General features: G+C 38.2%; 1 protein-coding gene across 5 annotated transcripts in view; it reads left to right on the top strand.

Annotated features, from left to right (window-relative positions):
* PPP2R3A (protein phosphatase 2 regulatory subunit B''alpha) overlaps positions 1–24,567 on the top strand; it is a 216,431-nt gene that overhangs the window by 52,255 nt on the left and 139,609 nt on the right. For all 5 annotated transcript variants that reach the window (XM_082624699.1, XM_082624701.1, XM_082624698.1 and 2 more), the window contains one exon: positions 4,565–7,021. In XM_082624699.1, coding sequence (XP_082480825.1) covers positions 5,000–7,021 — 2,022 coding nt within the window. In that variant the 5' untranslated portion in view covers positions 4,565–4,999. The remainder of the gene's footprint in view (positions 1–4,564; positions 7,022–24,567) is intronic.

The raw sequence follows: 24,567 nt of genomic DNA on the forward strand, positions 1-24,567 counted from the left end.
CAACAAAAGAAAGGGTTCTGGGCCTCCCTGGTGGCGCAGTGGTTGAGAGTCCGCCTGCCGATGCAGGGGATACGGGTTCGTGCCCCGGTCTGGGAGGATCCCATATGCCGCGGAGCGGCTGGGCCCGTGAGCCATGGCCGCTGAGCCTGCGCATCCGGAGCCTGTGCTCCGCAACGGGAGAGGCCACAACAGTGAGAGGCCCGCGTACGAAAAAAAAAAAAAAAAAAGAAAGGGTTCTTCTTGAATTAATTGTATAAATTGTATCTGATTTCACTGTCTCTAATACATAAATAAAGAAAGGATATGAACAGAAAATTTACCAAAGAAGAAATATAACAAATAAGGAAAATAAACAGAATTTTCTAGGATTGAAGAAATAAAAATGAAAACAATGAAGTTCTGTTTCTCATTATTAAATGGGTAAAGGTTTTTATCATTAAAATGCAGATGCGATTGATGGTACAGTTAAACTCATGCTCTCCTTCTCTGCTGTCATCATCTCCTTCCTATCGTGGCCTTACTGCACCTTTCCTGATGCAGTAGTATTGCACATTCTGTCATTCAACAAATCATATCAGCTCTACCTTTGAAATATATACAGCGTTTAAATGTCTCCAGTGTTCCTCTCCTGGTTCAAGCCCCCAGCCTTCTTGCCTGGTTTATTGCTATAGCCCCAGACTTGTTACTTCTTATCTTGCTCCTCTACAATCTCCTCTGAACACAGAAGCCAAAATTACCAATTTAAAATGTAAGTCTGGGGCTTCCCTGGTGGCGCAGTGGTTGAGAGTCCGCCTGCCGATGCAGGGGACACGGGTTCGTGCCCCAGTCCGGGAGGATCCCACGTGCCGTGGAGCGGCTGGGCCCGTGAGCCATGGCTGCTGGGCCTGCGCGTCCGGAGCCTGTGCTCCGCAATGGGAGGGGCCGCAACACTGAGAGGCCCGCATACCGCAAAAAAAAAAAAAAAAAAAAATGTAAGTCCGCCAGCAGTCCCACTACTGGGCATATACCCTGAGAAAAACATAATTCAAAAAGAGTCATGTACCACGGTGTTCACTGCAGCACTATTTACGATAGCCAGGACATGGAGGCAACCTAAGTGTCCATCGACAGATGAATGGGTAAAGATGATGTGGCACATATATACAATGGAATATTACTCAGCCATAAAAAGAATTGAAATTGAGTTATTTATAGTGAGGTGGATGGACCTAGAGTCTGTCATACAGAGTGAAGTAAGTCAGAAAGAGAAAAACAAATACCGTATGCTAACACATACATATGGAATCTAAAAAAAAAATGGTTCTGATGAACCTAGGGCCAGGACAGGAATAAAGACACAGATGTAGAGAATGGACTTGAGGACACGGGGATGGGGAAGGGTAAGCTGGGACGAAGTGAGAGAGTGGCATCAACATATATACACTACCGAATGTAAAATAGCTAGTGGGAAGCAGCTGCATAGCACAGGGAGATCAGCTTGGTGCTTTGTGACCACCTAGACGGGTGGAATAGGGAGGGTGGGAGGGAGATGCAAGAGGGGGGAGATATGGGGATATACGTATACATATAGCTGATTCCCTTTGTTATACAGCAGAAACTAACACAACATGTAAAGCAATTATACTCCAATAAAGATGTTACATAACTAACTAAAAAAAAATGTAAATCTGATCATGTCATTTCTCTGCTCAGTAGACATCAGTTGTATCCCAGCTCACTCAGAGTAAAGCCGAATTCATCATAATAGTCTACAGACCCTGCATGGTTTAGTGTCCTACCTTTCCTTTCTGACCTCGTCTCCCACACTGCCCCCCTTGCTTTCTCTACCCTGGTCATGTTAGCCTCCTTGTCATTCTTGTAGTAAGTCAAGCATACTCACACCTCAGAGCCTTTTTACTTATGGTTATTCTGCCTGAGGTGTTTTAGCCCAAAATACCTCCTCAACCTGCTCCCTCTCTTCTTTCAGATCTCTGTTCAGATGTCAGTGAGGTCTTCCCTGACTGCCCTTTGTAACACAATACCCTCTCATCCTTTCTAAGCCCTTGCTCCACTTCATTTTTCTCTATTGCACATATCACCATCTAAGTTATATGTTTACTTATGTGTTGTTTTTCTTTTTCCAGCTAGATTGTCAGTTTAATAGGGACAGGGACTTTATTCACTGCTGTATCCCTAGCACTTAGCAAGTGCCTGGCACATAGTAGGCACTCAGTATTTATTGATTAAGTAGGAACATTGATTGAACCTTTCTGTTTTGTTTTTTAAATTTTTTTCTTTTATTCTTTTTTTCTTTTTTAATTAATTTTTTTATTGGAGTATAGTTGATTTACAATGTTGTATTAGTCTCTGCTGTACAGTAAAGTGAGTAAGTTACACATATTTTATGATAGTTTGTGTCCCTCCATCTGGCAGATATAACAATTAGAAACATATACACATCTAACAACAGAGTATCAAAATACAGAAAGCAAAACAAATTAAGGGAGCAATAGAAAACTCAACAATAATATTTGGAGACTTCAATAGCCCCACTTTCAATAATGGATAGAACTACTAGGCAGAAGTTGATTGAACCTTTTTGGACAGCAACTTACAGCATGGTTTAAAAGCCTTTATTTTTTTAAAGTAAGAGAATGTTAAATTCTATCCATCGATGATGAGAGAGAGAGGTCTGCATGTAGCAGGGTCTGAGAGGATGAGATCAAGAGCAGTAATAAAGGTTGTTCTTCTCTCTCTCTCTTAGAGAGTAAGAAAAGAGATGATGGTAGTGTAATAATTTCCAAGTATAGAGGAAGTTGTACAATCAAGAACAAGCACTATGTGTTGGCCATCTTTAATAAACTCAAAATGGATCAAAGACCTGAACGTAAGGCCAGACACTATAAAACTCTTAGAGGAAAACATAGGCAGAACACTCTAGGACATAAATCGCAGCAAGAGCTTTTTTGAGCCCCCTCCTAGAGTAATAAAAATAAAACCAAAAATGGGACCTAATGAAACTTCAAAGCTTTTGCACAGCAAAGGAAACCATAAACAAGACGAAAAGCAACACTCAGAATGGGAGAAAATATTTGGAAACGAAGCAACTGACAAAGGATTAATCTCCAAAATATACAAACAGCTCATGCAGCTCAGTATCAAAAAAGCACAACCCAATCACAAAATGGGTGCAAGACCTAAATAGACATTTCACCAAAGAAGACATACAGATAGCCAACAAACAGATGAAATGCTCAACATCACTAATTACGAGAGAAATGCAAATCAAAACTGCAATGAGGTGTCACCTCACACCAGTCAGAATGGCCATCATCAAAAAATCTACAAACAGTAAATGCTGGAGAGGGTGTGGAGAAAAGGGAACACTCTTGCACGGTTGATGGGAATGTAAATTGATACAGCCACTATGGAGAACAGTATGGAGGTTCCTTAAAAAACTAAAAATAGAGCTACCATATGATCCTACAATCCCACTCCTGGGCGTATATCCAGAGAAAACTATAATCGAAAAAATACATGCATCCCAGTGTTTATTGCAGCACTATTTACAATAACCAAGACATGGAAGCAACCTAAATGTCCATCAGCAGAGGAATGGATAAAGAAGATGTGGTAAATGTATATAATAGAATACTACTCAGCCATAAAAAGGAACAAAATTTGGTTATTTGTAGAGACGTGGATGGACCTAGAGACTGTCATACAGAGTGAAGTAAGTCAGAGAAAAACAAATATCGTATATTAATGCATATATGTGGAATCTAGAAAAATGGTATAGATTATCTTATTTGCAAAGCAGAAATAGAGACACATAGAGAACCAATGTATGGATACCAAGGGGGAAAGGAGGGGAGTGGGATGAACTGGGAGATTGGGATTGACATATATACACTATTGATACTATGTATAAAATAGATAACTAATGAGAACCTACTATATAGCTCAGGGAACTCTACTCAGTGCTCTGTGGTGACCGAAATGGGAAGGAAATCCAAAAAAGAGGGGATATATTATACATCTAGCTGATTCACCTTGCTGTACAGTAGAAACTAACACAACATTGTAAAGCAACTATACTCCAATAAAAATTAAAAGGAAAAAAAAGAAAAGAAAACTAGGTTGATGGAAGCAAGATGTTGATGCAGGTCAGTAGCAGAAAATAAGGCTATAGGTGATGAATAGATGTTAAAAGTGTTGAAAATGAGTCAAAGGAGCTAGGCCTGCCATGATGCATGATAGAGATCAGTAATGTGAATTCTTGAACTATGAGAGGTGCGAAAGCTCTCTAAATCCAAGCTAGTTAGTGTCATGTAAGATAGCAAGGAGGGTAGGATAAGAAATACCAATTGAGAAGTAGTTGTAACAAGGCAGAGTTGAGGTATTACTACTCTAGGTTAGTAAGGAGTGTGTGAAACAAAGTCATGAATCAAAGGTAAGCCGTCAGTGATGTGGCAAAGAACGAGGTGATTAACTGCATATGGGATGCAAAGGGAGAGGAAATAAAAGGTTCTCTCAGTATTAAGAGATCATATTCCCTTTTAATTATTTTCTTTTTTCATTATAGGTTTTCCTGTCATTCATAGAAAAATGGATCATTTAAACCTTTGGAGGACTCAGTTATCACAATACTTCTATACTCCCAACTGAGATTCATGACAGTAAATTTATGACCATAAATGTCTGCATCATAGAACTGCTGAAGAACTAAGAATATTCTTTAATCTTCTTAAAATTTATTCCTAAAAATAATCCTATAGTATCATGATATTACTAAATTAAACTAGAAGGCACAATTATTAAATTATTAGACTTGTTAATAAGAGCACACATGTGCAACGGCTACTGTATCCTGACAGTTACCAAACCTCAAATTTTGATGATTTCCCTTTGTGGGAAAGGTCATTATATTTGCGAGAAACCACTGAACATTGTCATCAAATATATTTTCAGCTGAGTGTCATTTAGGAGAATTTACTTGAAACAAGTTCTAGAAAATTCCATGCCCCACCAAAGTGGATTTGATATTATGGCAGCAACTTACAGACTTGTGGTTAGTACTGTGAACCACTACAGCAGTGTGGTGATAGACCGGCGTTTTGAGCAAGCTGTACATTATTGCACTGGAACCTGCCACACCTTCACACATGGAGTTGACTGCATTGTGGTCCATCATAGTGTTTGTGCAGACCTCTTACACATCCCTGTGTCTCAGTTCAGAGATGCAGATCTGGACTCTCTGTTTCTACCCCATGAAAATGGGTTTTCCTCAGCTGAAGGTGACTATCCCCATCAGGCCCTCACAGGCATACCCAGGGTCAGGAAAGGATCTACATTTCAGAACACCTGTAACTTAAAGGACATTGCAGGAGAAGCAATCAGTTTTGCTAGTGGGAAAATAAAAGAATTTTCCCTTGAAAAACTCAAAAACTCTAACCACACAGCTTACAGAAAGGGAAGGAAAGTTAAGTCTGACTCATTTAACAGGAGGTCAGTTGATTTTGACTTGCTCTGTGGCCATTATAATCATGATGGGAACTCCCCATCCTTTGGTTTACTCCGGAGTTCCTCAGTCGAGGAAAAATCTTTATCCCATAGAAACTCACTTGATACGAACCTGACTTCATTGCTTCTTCACAACTTCTCTGAAGAAGACCTGGTTACTCAGATTTTGGAAAAACATAAAATAGATAATTTTTCTTCTGGAACAGACATAAAGATATGCTTAGACATCTTGCTAAAATGCTCTGAGGATTTGAAAAAATGCACAGACATCATAAAACAATGTATAAAGAAAAAGTCAGGGAGTAGCATCAATGAAGGAAATGGTAATGATGCAATTTCTAGCTCTGAAACTGTCTATATGAATGTAATGACCAGGTTAGCATCCTATTTGAAAAAGCTACCATTTGAATTCATGCAGTCTGGGAATAATGAGGCTATAGATTTAACAGAACTGGTCAGTAATATGCCTAGTTTACAACTGACTCCCTTCTCCCCAGTATTTGGCACTGAACAGCCCCCTAAGTATGAGGATGTTGTCCAGCTCTCAGCCCCGGACTCTGGACACTTTCAAACTATAGAACTGCAAGATGACAAGCACAGTTCTAGGAAAACAGAGACTGTAAAATCCATTCCAAACAGCTCTACAAATTCCTTGTGTAATTTAGAGATAAGTGATCCCAGACCTCTAAAAAATGTCCAGCTTCAATCACAGTCATTAACCATGAACGCTTTAGAAAATGTTTCTTCTGGTAATCTAGTGGAAACCCTCTATATTGAGGAAGAGTCAGATGGAAAGAAAGCATTAGATAAAGGACAGAGGACAGAAAATGGAGCCAGTCAGGAGTTGTTAAAGGTAAAGGAGGATAGAGCAGAATTATCAGATCGTGGTCCTCATCTTAAACAATGCCCTGACTCAATGCAGAATGAAATTGGTAAGATATTTGAGAAGCCAATTGTTAATCTACCTGAGGAAGATCTTAAATCAAAAGTTCCTAAAGTTGAAGAGGGAAACCACAGAGACTTTATGAATCCTAACAGTCAGGAAGAGATAGATAAATTGTTAATGGATTTGGAATCTTTCTCACAGAAAATGGAGACCTCTCTAAGAGAGCCACTTGCCAGAGGTAAAAACTCTGACTCTCTAAATAGTCATCGTCAGTTGACTGGTCACCTCCCGGTAGATCTTGAGCCTAAATCTAAAGTCTCTTCACCCACGGAAAAAGTCTCACCTTCCTGCCTAACAAGGATTATTGAAACCAACGGACACAAAATAGAGGAAGAGGATCGAGCCCTCTTACTGCGAATTCTAGAAAGCATTGAAGACTTTGCTCAAGAACTGGTTGAATGCAAATCAGGCAGAGGGAACCTATCACAAGAAAAAGAGATGATGCAAATTCTACAAGAAACCTTGACAACTTCCTCGCAGGCCAGTTTATCAGTCTGTAGAAGTCCTGTTGGTGATAAAGCCAATGACACTACCTCAGTGGTTTTGATTCAGCAGACCCCAGAGGTGATCAAGGTAAGACCCGACAATCTTCAGTTCTGAGATGTCTCCAAAGAAATGTTCTAATGTTTGCAAAATTTATAAACAAAAACTTTTTATTACTCATTTTATGTTCTACTAAAGCTCCTGCCCTGCACTAGGCACGGTCTCACTAAGTTCAGTGGAGAAAGCCAAAAAGCAAAGTCTTTAGAGTCAATCAGACTAGTTTTAGTTGCCTTCCCCACATCCTTTATCATCTTCCTAGCTCTGTGACCAAAGGAAAGTTACTTAACCTTAATATTCTCATCTATATAATGGAAATAATAATGATCAAGATAACTTACGTGAAGCACAAGCAAGGTGCCTTACACAAAGTAGGCATTTTATATTAGTTCTTACCCTCAGTCAACCAGTAGGCCACTTATTACTAAATGCTGTGTAGAGTGCAAGCCAGTGTAGAACTTAAAATCTAGTTGGGGAAACAAAGCTAACATACCAGAAACAGTATGTGAACGTGTAAGCATGTCTCTGAAAGTTCTGTTAGTGCAGTAGGTCTTAAAAGAAGGTAAAGAGGAGAGGATGTGAGGTTTCCTTCATCATGCAAGTGAGAATAAATATCCATCTACAGTCATAGGGTAGAAATGTTTTCAGAAGGCTTTGAATCTACCCTGCTACTGATAGCATTGTTTTTGAATAATCCCAGAAAGGGAGTTATCTGCCCATTTGTAGGTATGTGTGTGTGTCTTAGCACAACAGGATTATTTTTGTTCACTTTACATGTCCAGCACAGTTGGTAAGAGGCTTTGCTCCACCTCCCTCAGGGACCCAGGCTGATGGGTGCTCCATGTTCCTACAGCTGCCCCATTGCCCCAGCTGGAATATGTGGCCTGTGAGTTCACTGAGGAAGGCAAAGAAAGGGATGGAGCTTTTAACTGCCTTGTCCCACACATGACACACTTCCCATCTGCTCACAATCCAGTGATTCCAACCTGAAGTCTAAGAATCATAGGGGAGCACATAGAATATTTGGTGAGCACTGTCTCTACCATATGAATATACCATACATGCCAACGTATATGAATTCAGACATGAAGCCAAATCAACAAAGCAAGTTGTAAAATAATGATATGAATTATTTAGAGATAGTTACATTTGTCCAAAAAGTATGAATAAATACATGGGTACACCAAATACAGTATTCAGAACAATGATTAATCCCTAGAGGAAGGAAGAGAGATGGAACTGAGGTAGGGTGCCCAGGGCCTCAGTAAAATTAGTAATGTTCTGTTTCATAATCTGGTGATGGATCATAAGTATTTTGTCATTATTTTATGCCATGTCGTATATCTTTGATGTAGTAAATTTAAAAAACAAATGGATATTAGAGATGGCATAAATGTGGCCAAGTTAAAAAACAAGTTACTTATTATTTTAGCATTAATGTTTTCATTGGAACAGGAAAAATGCATATTGTGATCAGATGAATAAATTTTACCTCGTATTTGTTTTGTGGCTGTTGTTCTCCTGTGCACATTTTTAGTTACTAGTGACACTAAAGTTTAAAACAATACCTACTTAAGGTTATTAGATAATTTAGGTCTAAAGATCCTCAAGTGTTCACTGGGCATTTCTGTGAAATCTCTGTGTGAGCCTCCTCATTCATTGATTCACAGATGGTAATATCTTCAGTTAACGTGGGTCAGTGCTGGGGGGAGGAACTATGGAAATTAATTATAAAAATAAGAAAAAAATCCTTTCATGTACACAGGCAATACTGATGTGCTTAATATTTTATAAAGAAAAGAAAATGCCTATATAGCAACCTCAAAATGGTAATAACAGAAGATCTAACAGTTTTTGTGATCTGAGCCATGCCAAGATATTTAGATGTATCATCTATTTCCCCATTAAAAAAAAAAAGTCTACTTTCTCTGATGACATATTCCAGTGTCTCACAACCACTCTAGCCAGAAACTCTAACTGTAATATAGTGTTTTGAATTTTATTTAACCCTCTTGCCCCATTATCTTCTGTGAAAAAAGGAAACAAAATTCTTCTAGGAGAGGTGGGCTACAGAAAGCAGAAAATGTGAACTTGAAGCCAAGAATAGGTCCTGTGCAGCACCTCTCCTGTGTCCCTGGCTGACAGCCCATAAGTGGGTCTTCATTCTACGTACAGCTGCCTGAAAATGACACACTGGCCTCTAAGGAGCTCCCCAGTTTTTTGACAAGTATGGACTGAAGTCAAAATCATATTAAAAGACTCTCCCGTAGGTCTTTTAAATAAGTTCCAATATCATAGAATAAAATTTGATGAGATTTCTTCTTTCCCCCCACCCCGAGGTACATAATTTTTTTAAATTGAGGTATAATTGACATATAACATTATATTAGTTTCAGGTGTACAACATAACGACTTGATATTTGTATACACTGTGAAATAATCACCACAATATGTCTCATTACCATCCATCACCATTACAATTTTTATTTCTTTATTGAGATATTGAGATTTCTTCTTAATGAAAGTTGAAAAAGTAATTCATGAAAAGCTAATTTAAAGAAACAGGTAATATAAAATGTTTAATTCAGGAAGGTACTTAATGCAAGAAAACAAAACCATTCTTCCTTGCCTCCTACCTTTTCATTTTTTTTATCTTTCTTTTTTTCTTATGAAATATTTTAAATCAGGAGATGGCAAATGTTTTCTATAAAGGGCCAAATAGTAAATATCTTAGGCTTTACAGGTCACAAGTTCTCTGTCACATAGTTTTCTTTGTTTGTTTGTTTTAACAACCTTTTAATAATGTAAAACCATTCTTAGCTCCAAGTCTTAAAAAATGGGCAGTGGGCCAGATTTGGCCCACAGACTGTAGTTTTTCAACCCCTATTTTAAACAAATAGAAAAGTATTGTGAATGGTAGAAAAAGCATTCTTATTACTCACCACTTAGCTTTGTCAAATCTTAATGTTTTGCCATAGCTTTGTTTCAGATCTTTGTTTTACTTAATATTTTCATTAATATTATCATCATCATTTAAAAAAAGGTCATCTCAGATATAGTTGAAATCCCTAGGGCTCCCCTCCCCAGTATTCTCTCCCCTTTCCAGAAGTAACCACTTCCTGAAGTGTCAATATTTATCTCCTGCAAGTTTTTTTTTAAAACGTATTTTAAATTTTATTTATTTATTTATTTTTATTTTTGGCTGCATCAGGTCTTCGTTGCTGCGCGCGGGCTTTCTCTAGTTGCAGTGCATGGGGACTACTCTTCATTGCAGTGCGCGGGCTTCTCATTGCGGTAGCTTCTCTTGTTGTGGAGCGCGGGCTCAGTAGTTGTGGCACACAGGATTAGTTGCTCCGTGGCATGTGGGATCTTCCTGGACCAGGGCTCGAACCTGTGTCCCCTGCATTGGCAGGTGGATTCTTAACCACTGCGCCACCAGGGAAGTCCCATCCTGCAAGTTTTTATACAGTATTGTTGGTCATGTTTTTATTCTTGTATAAAAAAAATGAACAGAAAGTAGCAGAAAATAAAATCAGAGAGGTAGGTTGGGGCCAGCTTCTGAATGACCTTCCTTGTGTGCTATGCTAAAAAGTTTGTTCTACAAAAAAGAAGCAGACTCACAGATATAGAGAACAAACTAGTGGTTGCCAGTGGGGAGAGGGAAGCGGGGAGGGGCAATATAAGGGTTGGGGGAGTAAGAGGTATAAACTACTAGGTATAAAATAAGCTACAAGGATATATTGTGCAACACGGGGAATATAGCCAATATTTTATATTGATACTAAATGGAGCATAACCTTTAAAAATTGTGAATTACTATATCATACACCTGTAACTTACATAATATTGTACAGCAACTACAAGTTTTTAAAAAAGAGTGTTCTAGGGGAGTGGGGAGCTAAAGAAGACTTTAAAGAAGAGGAGTCCCACAAGTACAGTTTTTTAAGAATAATAATTTTTTAAAGAATAATAAATTTTAAATTAAGGATTTTATTTTTTCAACATTTTGGACAGTCAAAAATTTTCCAGTTGTTCAAAACATTTCAAGTAAAAGACTTACATAAGGGGCATGTAGGAATTGCTTTTATATGACATTGATGATTATCCCTGAGAAGAAAGATTGACTTGACAATATAATTAATATTTTAATACATATGTATTTCAAAATAATTTCTCACAAGGAACGGTATTTGTTGTCCAGAAATACAATTCAAACCTATATTGGGAGAGGGAGTCAAATAGAAAATACTAGGAGGATGTTGGGAGATTGATAAAGAGGATAATTGATCTAAATCAGGGGTCAGCAACCTGTGGCCCATGGGCCAAATGGGACCTGCCACCTGTGTTTGTAAATAGTTTTATCGGAACACAGCTACAGTCCTTCACTTACATATGGTCTATGACTGCTCTTGTGCTCTGCCTACTAAGTTGAGTAGTTACAACAGAGACCTTAAAGCCTAATATATTTACAATCTGGCCATTTACAGAAAAAGTTTGCTAATTCTTAGTCTAGATATTATTTCATAGTAGATCAGCAAAACAGACTTTTGATAAGGTTCAGTGTGATATTTTGTTAAAGACATTGGAAATCTTGGAAACATCATTAAATATCAAGAGCAAAAACTACCAATGATGGATGGCAGTAAAACAATGTACCAGTAGGAACAGAAAAGTAAGTAAGCCCAGAGTTTCAGAATCGTTCATCATGGGTTCTGATCTACACAGCTTTCTCCCCTTTCCTCTCCAGTCACTATCTCTCTCTGACTTTTCCACTTAAGATATATTCCTTTTTTTTTTAACATCTTTATTGGAGTATAACTGCTTTACAATGGTGTGTTAGTTTCTGCTGTATAACAAAGTGAATCAGCTATACATACACATATATCCACATATTCCCTCCCTCTTGCATCTCCCTCCCACCCTCCCTATCCCACCCCTCTAGGTGGTCACAAAGCACCGAGTTGAACTCCCTGTGCTATGTGGCAAAACAGATTCCTTTTCATCCCCTGTCTTATTGCCTGTTCTTTTTTCCTTTCTTTGCTCATGAACTCTCACTGTGTCAAGTTATCTATATCATTGGTCAACAAATGAGTGTTTGCCTATGTACATACTTTTTTCACAAAGACTCTAAGTGACAGGAAACAATCCTGTATGTCCTAGAATAGCTGAAATGTTATTCAGATGGGTCTGAAATGAGTTAAACAAAAGAGAATACGGGCTTCCCTGGTGGCGCAGTGGTTGAGAGTCCACCTGCCGATGCAGGGGACACAGGTTCGTGCCCCGGTCCGGGAGGATCCCACATGCTGCAGAGCGGCTGGGCCCGTGAGCCATGGCCGCTGAGCCTGCGTGTCCAGAGCCTGTGCTCTACAATGGGAGAGGCCACAACAGTGAGAGGCCCGCGTATCTCAAAAAAACAAACAAAAAACCCCCCCCAAAAAAAACAAGAAAAAAAAGAGAACAGTATATTTTCACTTATATGTAGAATCTAAAAAATTAAAACAAATGAATGAATATAACAAAACAGAAACAGACTCACAGATATAGAGAACAAACTAGTGGTTACCAGTGGGTTACCAGGGGTGGGAGATAGAGCAAGATAGGGGAAGGGGGTTAAGAGGTACAAACTACTAAGGAGAAAATAAAGAAGCTACAAGGATATATTGTATATTGGCTATGGGAATGTAGCCAATATTTTATAATAACTAAATGGAGTATAATCTATAAAAACACCAAATCACTATGTTGTACAACTGAAACTAATATAATATTGTAAATCAACTATACTTCAATTTAAAAATAAAAAACAGCTTGTAGAGGAGAGAAAGGAGGAGTGGCTGAGGTTTCAAAGGGTTTCATAATAACAAATGGGTGAATTACTTAGGACATGTTTTGACATGGGACATTAAAAAAATTTTTAAACACTGAGAAAAATTGAACTGCTTTGGAAGTTCACATAATAAATGATATTTTAATTCCATGTTTTATTACCTCCAGCAGATGGTATTACAGTCATTTCTGGTCTGTTTTTAGCCTTATGGGGCAATAACCTGTTGGCTGTTATTAATTAAGTATTAAATATTAAAATAATACACCCTAACCTCCCCTGAAAATTATTTACTTTTACTTAATTTTAGTAAAAACAAAGCCAGGGGAAAATTTCCATTACTGCTTGTCTCAATCGAAAGAGTGGAGGGCAGGGGGAAGAATTCTTCAATGAAAGAAGAAGATTTTTTTTAAAGCTATACTGTAATATTTAAGTCTAGTGAAACCTTACAAATTTCACTAATTGAGGGGGAAACTTGTCTGAATTACTAGAAAGTACAAATTAAAATTTTAATGTTTAATTTTTTTAAAAAACTATTAATTTCAAAATTAAAGAGTAAAACTATTGTCAGAGTATTGCCAGGTGTGAACTTTAGCTGGATCTGTCTTAATAATGTGGTAAAGATCATTCATAGTTGTTAAAAAATTATTAAAGAAGACAATTTAGGTGATCAAACAGACTAACACTTCATGAAGTAGAATCTCTTTTTGGAGAATGGCAAAATGGAGTGGAAGGCAAGAAGCTTTTATAGGATAAAGAATAAAGAAAAAGGAAGAGGTAAATATCTCATTGGCCGGGGCCCCATAGTCAACCTTGTTTGGGGTGAGAAGGCCCACAGTTGGCTTGGCATTTGAGGATTAGCTGACTGAATATACAACATTTTTGGTCAAGTGGACCACTTACAGGGACACATAAGTTATCCAAGTTTTGGTTTGGTGACATGGCAGGAGGAGCTCCATCTTGAGCCTAGAAGTTTATTTCAACATAGTTAATACATTATTGGTATGCAAAACGGAGGTTGCTAAAATGCTTTAAAGTGCTTTTAAAAAGATAGTTTCTAAATAGCTTAAGCATGTACTGTGTACAGCACACAGTTGGGGATAAAGATAAATCAGACATCATAAGCTTTGTGGAGCTCACAGTCTAGTAGGAGAGATGAGCTATTTACTGTGATGCAAAGTAGAAAGAATGGATTCCATGAGAGAGATAAGTGAAGTGCTGCAGAGTTCAGAGGATGGAGAGAGAGATCCCAGCTTGTGGAATTCAAGGAAGTTTCTCTGGAGGAAATAGCATTTGGATATGGATACCCTACTCTTATCCAATTAATTTACTTTAGGTCCTAAATGTTGGTGTTATTACAGTGTTAATGATACTAAGGGTAGAGGTTTATTTCTCACATTGGCTTAGACCATTTCCATACTGTTCCAAGACATCAAAATATACCTTAATCTTCTCCATCTATCTTACAAATATAAGCCTTTGGTCCTAGGGGAATCCAGTAAGGGAGGCTAGATGGGTAGATCATAAATCCATTGTTTCTCTCAAACCCAGGCTCTCTGGTAGTCTAATCTTGATGATCAAGAGCAAACGAAATGGGCTTAACAGAACTCCCCTTCCAAGAGAGTATAAAGGGAAATATCAGGCTGCCGTGCTTATATTATTTCAAATTCCAAGTTAGTAGAATTCACACTAATAAAGTAAAGGGTTAAATGGGTGGGACCCATCTCCCATCATTTTTCTGCAGTTTTTAAGTCAGACTTTAAGCAGACATTCTATCTCACAACCTAATTCGTACCTTATCTTCTCTTTTATAGCACTGCAGACTCCAAAATTGTAATCTCCAGCTCCCAAACATACCCCTATCAAAAATGAAATATTAAAATAAGAACATGCAGAGAGATTTATGAATTCCTCTTAAGTTTCTTTGCCTGGGCCACTATCCTCTATTGGCCTTTATTTAGCAAATGGTAGCATTAAATAAGTATTTATTGAATGAATAAACAAAAAAGTGAATGAATAATCAAATGAAGGGATTTTTGCTTGTCTGCTTTGCCCCCTTCTCAAATGGAAACTCTGCCCTCTTGCCTGAAGGCCATCTCTTTCCCGGCCCTTGGCTTCTCAAGGGTGCCTGCAAAAGGACCTGACATAAGGTTCCCTTCTAGGACTTGAGGGTCGTGCCTCAGCAAGACTCAAATATCTCACCCAGACCTCTGGCCTTTTAATTCCTCTAGCTTTTAACACCTAAAAACCTATGGTGTTCTGGGCAAAATCCCATCACCTTCCCTGGCAAGAGGGGAGAACCCCATTAAAAGTGTAGATCATTTTACCTTATCGCAGGATGGAAATTTCTTGATTATAGACCGTAGGCATTTTGAGGAGAGGGTGCTCCCTTATTAACCATTGCACCCTCAAGCCCTATTGTAGTACCTCCATATACAAGCTGTTTGTTTAAGTCCTGAAAATTCCTTTTCCCCATTCTCAGAAGTCTCATCTTCATCCCCATGGATTTAGGTTGGAAAAGAACTTTTCTGGACACTTAATTTCAGTACAATTGTTTGTTTCTGTTTGTTTGTTTTTGGATGCCCAAGAGAGTCAGAGAAATCTTTTAAGGTGGGAAGGATTTACACTTATTACTAGCACTCAGTTTGTTTTTTCTGACCCTGATCAGGAATATGTGTCTGAGATACCATTCCAGGGGCAATAATGGGCCTTCCTAGGTTAATGATCTAACATTACGGGTTTTTTCAAAGTTTAAATATTATATTATTTCATATATATATTTAAATGCAGAATAATTATTTAAATAAATAAAATAGTATGAAAGCACACTTTTGGAACCTTATTAAAAAGTTTCTTCTGGAGCATTTCTCTTTTTACTTTCTAGGTTTGTATCCATGCCTTCATTAAGATGAACCAGCCATGTCATTGAGGGAAAATGTTTCTTCTCCCCCAGCTTTATAGGTGCTGACGGTTTCTTGAGTTCAGTGCTGGGAATGTTTGACTAGAAATCAAAACACTCAAATAGGAAACCATTCTCCCTTCTACTTCATTAACCACCATGTAGATTAATAAAAGTAAAAAGGGATCTGGCCAGGGGCAAATATAAATTTGCAGAATGAGTTCAAACAGTGTTCCCCCTCCACCTTTAATGTCTTCTAAGATCAGGTCCTTTTGCATCTCCATCCGTTCTAATTAATCAACATCACTTATCTCAGATACGTCCCCACCTGTATTCAAAAGAATATGGTAGATATGTATGTACTAATGTAGAAAAATGGTCAAGATAAATAGATAAAAATATAAATTGCAAAACAGATGTACCAATGCGATCCCTTTTTGTTTTTAATATGTGTGTACACAAAAAAATGGGGGGGTAAATATGCTCCCAATTACGCATATTCCTCTAGAAGTAAAATGCGAGACCCAGATATCCAGGTACTTCTGCTAAGTATAGCCCCCCCTACAGCCTCCAGAACAGGAGCGAAAAGGAGCTCCCGGAGCTCAGATTGCTCCTGGTAAGCAGTCCTCGGTTCCCCTCACCATTTCTGCCTTAAGACCATCAGGACTAATCTGATATGCCCTTCATCCCTGTTCACATTAGTCACCACGGAAATCTAGGAATCCAGATCATCACTTTCCTCCTCACCCTACACTTGTACATCCCCTTTTCTGAGTCCAGCCCTGAACTCCTTTCACCATGCCCTCTTGATCATCCACTAGCAAAATGTCCTAGGTCATCAAACTCTTTTCTAAACATTCCCTTTACCTTCTTGTTCTAACTGAAACCCATTTCTCCCTAAGAGTACTATAGCCATGTGAAATGATGGCACTTTTCTTTCCCACTCCACCCGGTCTTACTGGATCTAGAGGGAGCAGTAAATGTTCTTACGTTTCATTGCAGCTTCCATACTATTCTTTTTCCCACCTCTCTGAAACTACCCTCCCCCAACTTTGAGCTAATGTCATCAGACTTGCCACCCACTACCCCTCCTTGATTTTAGTCATCTACCACCCTCAGGTCCCTTCCCTTATTTCTTGAAGATTTTAACTCCTGGCTGTATGACACTTTCCAATACTACTTGCTAACATTCTTGTGAGTTTTCAGGAGATGAGGCATTCAGTACATGGGCTTCTCAGCTCTTTGATCTCTCCTCCAGTGAGCTTGTCCTCTGCCCTTCTTTAGCTACTCATTCTCTGGTCCTGTGTTTACATCAGTGGCTTTAAAAGTATGGTTCCCAGCTAACAGCATTAGCATCACCTGGGAGCTGGATAGAAATGCATATTCTCAGGCCCCGGCCCAGGCCTACTGAATTAAAACTCTGAGGGTGAGGCCCAGCAACCTGTGCTTTAACAAGCCCTTTAGGTGATTCTCATACATGATCTTGTTTGAGAACCACTGTCATAGTTCATCATTAAAACCACTCTCTGAATATACTCTGTTTCCATGCCTTGCCTTCATTTTGTGGTACTCATCTGGGAAAACTCCAACTCATGTTAAATGTGTTCTCTGTCTACTCTGGGCTTTTATTTGTGCAGCTGACCTTGGCTGGAGAATATCACACAACCATACTGAGTGGTCTTGTGTTAAATTTATGACTGCCAACATACAGTGCGCCTTTAGCACTCTGGCAGTCCTACTACGTTTCCCTACTCCCTCACTTTCCCGCTCTGCACATGACTCGTAGTTTCTTCTCCGTCCTCTAACATCTCCTCTTCCATTCTTGCCCTCAGCGAATTACCTTGGTTCCTGTTTTACTGAGAAAACTGAAACAATACGAGGAGACCTGTAGCCACCCACCTAGCCATATCAGTACCTATATACTTTCCCTTCCCTTCTGTTGCTGTGCATATACAGTCCGGGCACCTTTTTAAGGCCATCCTCTATACTTGTGCTCTAGATCCCCTCCTCTCCCATCAACCCAGGGACACTCCTCCAGTGATTGACCCTTTTCTCCCCTGCAGTCATCAGTTTTTTCCCTTTGATCATTCTGTCAGCAGATAAACATGCAACAATTCTGCCCTCTTTAAAACCAGGCATCCAAAAGGCACTTTGACATCCAAGAGACACAGTTCCATCAGCTGTTATATTTGCAACGTAATGCTCGTCCCTAGGGTCCTTGACCATCAATTCTAGCCTTCTCTTTTTTTCTCTCTTTTTTATACATCTTTATTGGAGTATAATTGCTTTACAATGGTGTGTTAGTTTCTGCTTTATAACAAAGTGAATCAGCTATACATACATCCTCATAACACCTCCCTCTTGCGTCTCCCTCCCACCCTCTCTATCTCACCCGTCTAGGTGGTCACAAAGCACTGAGCTGATCTCCCTTTGCTATGCAGCTGCTTCCCACTAGCTATCTATTTTACATTTGGTAGTGTATATATGTCCATGCCACTCTCTCACTTCGTCCCAGCTTACCCTTCCCCCTCCTCGTGTCCTCAAGTCCATTCTCTATGTCTGTGTCTTTATTCCTGTCCTGCCCCTAGGTTCTTCATAACCTTTTTTTTTTTTAGATTCCATATGTATGTCTCAGAATACAGTATTTGTTTTTCTCTTTCTGACTTACTTCACTCTATATGACACACTCTAGGTCCATCCACCTCACTACAAATAACTCAATTTTGTTTCTTTTTATGGCTGAGTAGTATTCCATTGTATATATGTGGCACATCATCTTTATCCATTCATCTGTTGATGGACACTTAGGTGGCTTCCATGTCCGGGTTATTGTATATAGAACTGCAGTGAACATTGTGGTACATGACTCTGTTGTTGTTTTTTTTTTCTTTTCCTATGTTTTCCTCTAAGAATTTTATACTGTCCAGTCTTACATTTAGGTCTCTAATCCATTTTGAGTTTATTTTTGTGTATGGTGTTAGGGAGTGTTCTAATTTCATTCTCTTACACGTAGCTGTCCAGTTTTCCCAACACCACTTATAGAAGAGACTGTCTTTTCTCCATTGTATATCCTTGCCTCCTTTGTCATAGATAAGTAGACCACAGGTGCGTGGGTTTACCTCTGGGCTTTCTATCCTGTTCCATTGATCTATATTTCTGTTTTTGTGCCAGTACCATACTGTCTTGATTACTATAGCTTTGTAGTATAGTCTGAAGTCAGGGAGTCTGATTCCTCCAGCTGCATTTTTTTTGCCTCAAGACTGCTTTGGCTATTCGGGGTCTTTTGTGTCTCCATACAAATTTTACAATTTTGTTCTAGTTCTGTAAAAAATGACATTGGTAATTTGATAGGGATTGCATTGAATCTGTAGATTGCTTTGGGTAGTATAGTCATTTCACAATATTGATTCTTCCAATCCAAGAACATGGTATATCTCTCCATCTGTTTGTATCATCTTTAATTTCTTTCATCAGTGTCTTATAGTTTTCTGCATACAGGTCTTTTGTCTCCCTAGGTAGGTTTATTCCTAGGTATTTTATTCTTTTTGTTGCAATGGTAAATGGGAGTATTTCCGTAATTTCTCTTTCAGATTTTTCATGATTAGTGTATAGGAAAGCAAGAGATTTCTATGCATTAATTTTGTATCCTGCAACTTTACCAAATTCATTGATTAGCTCTAGTAGTTTTCTGGTAGCATCTTTAGGATTCTCTATGTATAGTATCATGTCATCTGCAAACAGTGACAGTTTTACTTCTTCTTTTCCAATTTGTATTCCTTTTTTTTTCTTTTTCTTCTCTGATTGCCATGGCTAGGACTTGCAAAACTATGTTGAAGAATAGTGGCGAGAGTGGACATCCTTGTCTTGTTCCTGATTTTAGAAGAAATGCTTTCAGTTTTTCACCATTGAGAATGATGTTTCCTGTGGGTTTGTCATATATGGCCTTTATTATGTTGAGGTAGGTTCTCTCTATGCCCACTTTCTGGAGAGTTTTTATCATAAGTGGGTGTTGAATTTTGTCAAAAGCTTTTTCTGCATCTATTGAGATGGTCTTATAGTTTTTCTTCTTCAATTTGCTAATGTGGTGTATCACATTGATTTTGCATATATTGAAGAATCCTTGCATCCTTGGGGTAAATCCCACTTGATCATGGTGTATGATCCTTTTAATGCATTGTTGGATTCTGTTTGCAAGTATTTTGATGAGGATTTTTGCATCTGTATTCATCAGTGATATTGGACTGTAATTTCCTTTTTTTGTGGTATCGTCTGGTTTTGGTATCAGGGTGATGGTGGCCTTGTAGAATGAGTTTGAGAGTGTTCCTTCCTCTGCAATTTTTTGGAAGAGTTTGAGAAGGATGGGTTATATGCTATTTTTTGGATCGAATGTCCTATAAATATCAATTAAATCTATCTGGTCTATTTTGTCATATAAAGCTTGTGTTTCCTTATTAATTTTCTGTTTGGATGATCTGTCCATTGGTGTAAGTGAGGTATTAAAGCCCCCCACTATTATTGTGTTACTGTCAACTTTCTCTTTTATAGCTGTTAGCAGTTGCCTTATGTATCGAGGTGCTCCTTTGTTGGGTGCATATATATTTATAATTGTTATATCTTCTTCTTGGATTGATCCCTTGATCATTATGTAGTGTCCTTCCTTGTCTTTTGTAACATTCTTTGTTTTAAAGTCTATTTTATCTGATATGAGTATTGCTACTCCAGCTTTCTTTTGATTTCCATTTGCATGGGATATCTTTTTCCATCCCCTCACTTTCAGTCTGTATGTGTCCCTAAGTCTGAAGTGGTTCTCTTGTAGACAGCATATATATGGATCTTGTTTTTGTATCCACTCAGCGAGCCTGTGTCTTTTGGTCGGAGCATTTAATCCATTCCCGTTTAAGATAATTATCGATATGTATGTTCCTATTACCATTTTCTTAATTGTTATGGGTTTGTTTTTGTAGGTCCTTTTCTTCTCTTGTGTTTCCCACTTAGAGAAATTCCTTTAGCATTTGTTGTAGAGCTGGTTTGGTGGTGCTGAATTCTCTTAGCTTTTCCTTGTCTAAAGCTTTTGATTTCTCCATTAAATCTGAATGAGATCCTTGCCAGGTACAGTATCTTCATTGTAGGTTCTTCCCTTTCATCGCTTTAAATACATCGTGCCACTTCCTTCTGGCTTGTAGAGTTTCTGCTGAGAAATCAGCTGTTAACCTTATGGGAGTTCCCTTGTATGTTATTTTTCCCTTGTTGCTTTTAATAATTTTTCTTTGTCTTTAATTTTTGTCAGGTTGATTACTGTGTGTCTTGGCATGTTTCTCCTTGGGTTTATCCTGCCTGGGACTCTCTGCACTCCCTGGACTTGGGTGGCTGTTTCCTTTCCCATGTTAGGGAAGTTTTCGACAATAATCTCTTCAAATATTTTCTCTGGTCCTTTCTCTCTCTCCTGCTGGACCCCTATAATGTGAATGTTAGTACATTTAATGTTGTCCCAGAGGTCTCTTAGCCTGTCCTCATTTCTTTTCATTCTTTTCTCTTTATTCTGTTCCACGGCAGTGAATTCCACCATTCTGTCTTCCAGGTCAGTTATCCGTTCTTCTGCCTCAGTTATTCTGCTATTGATTCCTTCTAGTGTAGTTTTCATTTCAGTTATTGTATTGTTCATCTCTGTTTGTTCTTTAATTCTTCTAGGTGTTTGTTCTTTAAGTCTTCTAGGTCTTTGTTAAACATTTCTTGCATCCTCTTGATCTTTGCTTCCATTCTTTTTCTGAGGTCCTGTATCATCTTCACTATCATTATTCTGAATTCTTTTTCTGGAAGGTTGCCTATCTCAACTTTATTCAGTTGTTTTTCTATGGATTTATCTTGTTCCTTCATCTGGTACATAGCCCTCTGACTTTTCATCTTGTCTGTCTTTCTGTGAATGTGGGTTTTGTTCCACAGGCTGCAGGATTGTAGTTCTTCTTTCTTCTCACATGACTGTTTTTGAATTATGGTTTTCTCAGGGTATATGCCCAGTAGTGGGATTGCTGGGTTGTATGGTAGTTCTACTGTTAGTTTTTTAAGGAACCTCCATACTGTTCTTGATAGTGGCTGTATCAATTTACATTCCCACCAACAGTGCAAGAGGGTTCCCTTTTCTCTACACCCTCTCCAGCATTTATTTTTTGATGATGGCTACTCTGACTGGTGTGAGGTGATACCTCATTGTAGTTTTCATTTGCATTTCTGTAACGATAAGTGATGTTGAGCATTCTTTCATGTGTCTGTTGGCAATCTGTATATGTTCTTTGGCAAAATGTCTATTTAGGTCTTCTGCCCATTTTTGGATTGGGTTGTTTGTTTTTTTCATATTTAGCTGCCTGAGCTGCCTGTAAATTTTGGAGATAAATCCTTTGTCAGTTGCTTCATTTGCAGATACTTTCTCCCATTCTGAGGGTTGTCTTTTCATCTTGCTTATGGTTTCCTTCGCTGTGCAAAAGCTTTTAAGTTTCATTAGGTCCCATTTGTTTATTTTTTTTATTTCCATTTCTCTAGGAGGTGGGTCAAAAAGGATCTTGCTGTGATTTATGTCATAGAGTGTTCTGCCTATGTTTTCCTCTAAGAGTTTGATAGTGTCTGGCCTTACGTTTAGGTCTTGAATCCATTTTGAGTTTATTTTTGTGTATGGTGTTAGGGAGTGTTTTAATTTCATTCTTTTATGTGTAGCTGTCCAGTTTTCCCAACACCACTTATTGAAGAGGCTGTCTTTTCTCCATTGTATATTCTTGCCTCCTTTATCAAAATTAAGGTGATCTTATGTGCGTCAGTTTACCTCTGAGCTTTCTATCCTGTTCCATTGGTCTATATTTCTGTTTTTGTGCCAGTACCATACTGTCTTGATTACTGTAGCTTTGTAGTATAGTCTGAAGTCAGGGAGCCTGATTCCTCAAGCTCCATTTTTTTTCTCAGGATTGCTTTGGCTATTCGGGGTCTTTTGTGTTTCCATACCAATTGTGAAATTTTTTGTTCTAGTTCTGTGGAAAATGCCATTGGTAGTTTGATAGGGATTGCACTGAATCTGTAGATTGCTTTGGATAGTATAGTCATTTTCACAATATTGATTCTTCCAATCCAGGAACATGGTATATCTCTTCATCTGTCTGTGTCATCTTTGATTTCTATCATCAGTGTCTTATAGTTTTCTGAGTACAGGTTTTTTACCTCTTTAGGGAGGTTTATTTCTAGGTATTTTATTCTTTTTGTTGCAGTGGTAAATGGGAGTGTTTCCTTAATTTCTCTTTCAGATTTTTCATCATTAGTGTATAGGAATGCAAGAGATTTCTGTGCATTAATTTTGTATCCTGCTACTTACCAAATTCATTGATTAGCTCTAGTAGTTTTCTGGTATCATCTTTAGGATTCTCTATGTATATCATGTCATCTGCAAACAGTGACAGCTTTGCTCTTCTTTTCCGATTTGGATTCCTTTTATTTCTTTTTCTTCTCTGATTGCTGTGGCTAATACTTCCAAGACTGTGTTGAATAATAGTGGTGAGAGTGGGCAACCTTGTCTTGTCCCTGATCTTAGTGGAAATGGTTTCCGTTTTTCACCATTGACAGCGATGTTGGCTGTGGGTTTGTCATATATTAGCCTTCTTTTTTGACATCTCTTAATGCAGCCCTCACCCAAAATTCCTGAGACATCACACACATGTAAACCACCAACAAAGACATTGGGGCAATTGATTTTATCGTAGTGTCACCATGCATTCATTGATATTCAACATGGCAGTGTCGGTGGATTGGAAACCCTCTCTTCCTTCTAACTTGAGTTGTCTAACATGTTTATAGGCCAAAATTGAATTCTTATGGTCTATAATAAGCAGTCTCTACTTGAAGTAATTACTGAAGGAAGAAGAAAGGCAGACTAAGAAGTACAGAACTCTATGAACCAGAAATTCCCGTGATCCAAGAATTATAATATGTAATAATTTTAGGTTCTTAATTATCTCTGCCTGCCCCAGATCCTAGAAGAGCATCTACCCCTGATTATTCGGAACACTGAGAGGTAAAAATATTAGATTTATGGGTTCTTTTTCCTATGGAATGTGTTCCTGTCACTTGGAGGAGTTGAAGCAAGACACAAAAATGCTTAATTAGATGTCCTCCTGTTTTGCTACAACCAGTGAAGTTAAGGCTAGAGGAGCAAAGAAACCATGGATCACCACCAACAACAACCACCAGCCTCCTTCCCCCACTCTAGTGTTGCATTACTAAAAGTAAAATAACATTCGTAACACAAAGCAAACTATTAATAAGACAATGAGAAAACACCAAGTTGGAGCATAAAGGAGGATATAAAAATTTAGTATTAAGAGTAATTAGCTTATAATCAATTTCTTCTATTAAAGCTTATTCACAATGATATTTTAAACAAAGTCTGCCAGTTAGAGCCAAGATGAGAAAGGCTTTTTTAAGTTGAGATATAATAGAATAAAATTTACCCTTTTTAAAGTGCCTAATTCAGAATCACTATATTGTATACCTATTACTTATATAATATTGTACATCAACTGTACCTCAGTTAAAAAAAACTATATGCCCTATAGTGTTCATTGTATCACTTTATGTTTCTACATCAATAAAATACAATCACACACACAAAAAGTGCATAATTCAGTAGGTTTTAGTATATTCAACAAGATTTTATAACCATCAGCACCAATTCCAGGACGTTTTCATCATCCCACAAAAAAAATCTGTATTCATTAGCAGTCACTCCCCATTCCCCCCTCCCTCCAATCCCTGGCAATCACTAATCTTTCTGTCTCCATAGGTTTGCCTGTTCTGGACATTTCATGTAAACAGAATCATACG

This window comes from Mesoplodon mirus (assembly GCF_964341445.2).
Source record: "Mesoplodon mirus genome assembly, chromosome: 6".
In the NCBI taxonomy this organism is placed as follows: Eukaryota; Metazoa; Chordata; class Mammalia; order Artiodactyla; family Ziphiidae; genus Mesoplodon; species Mesoplodon mirus.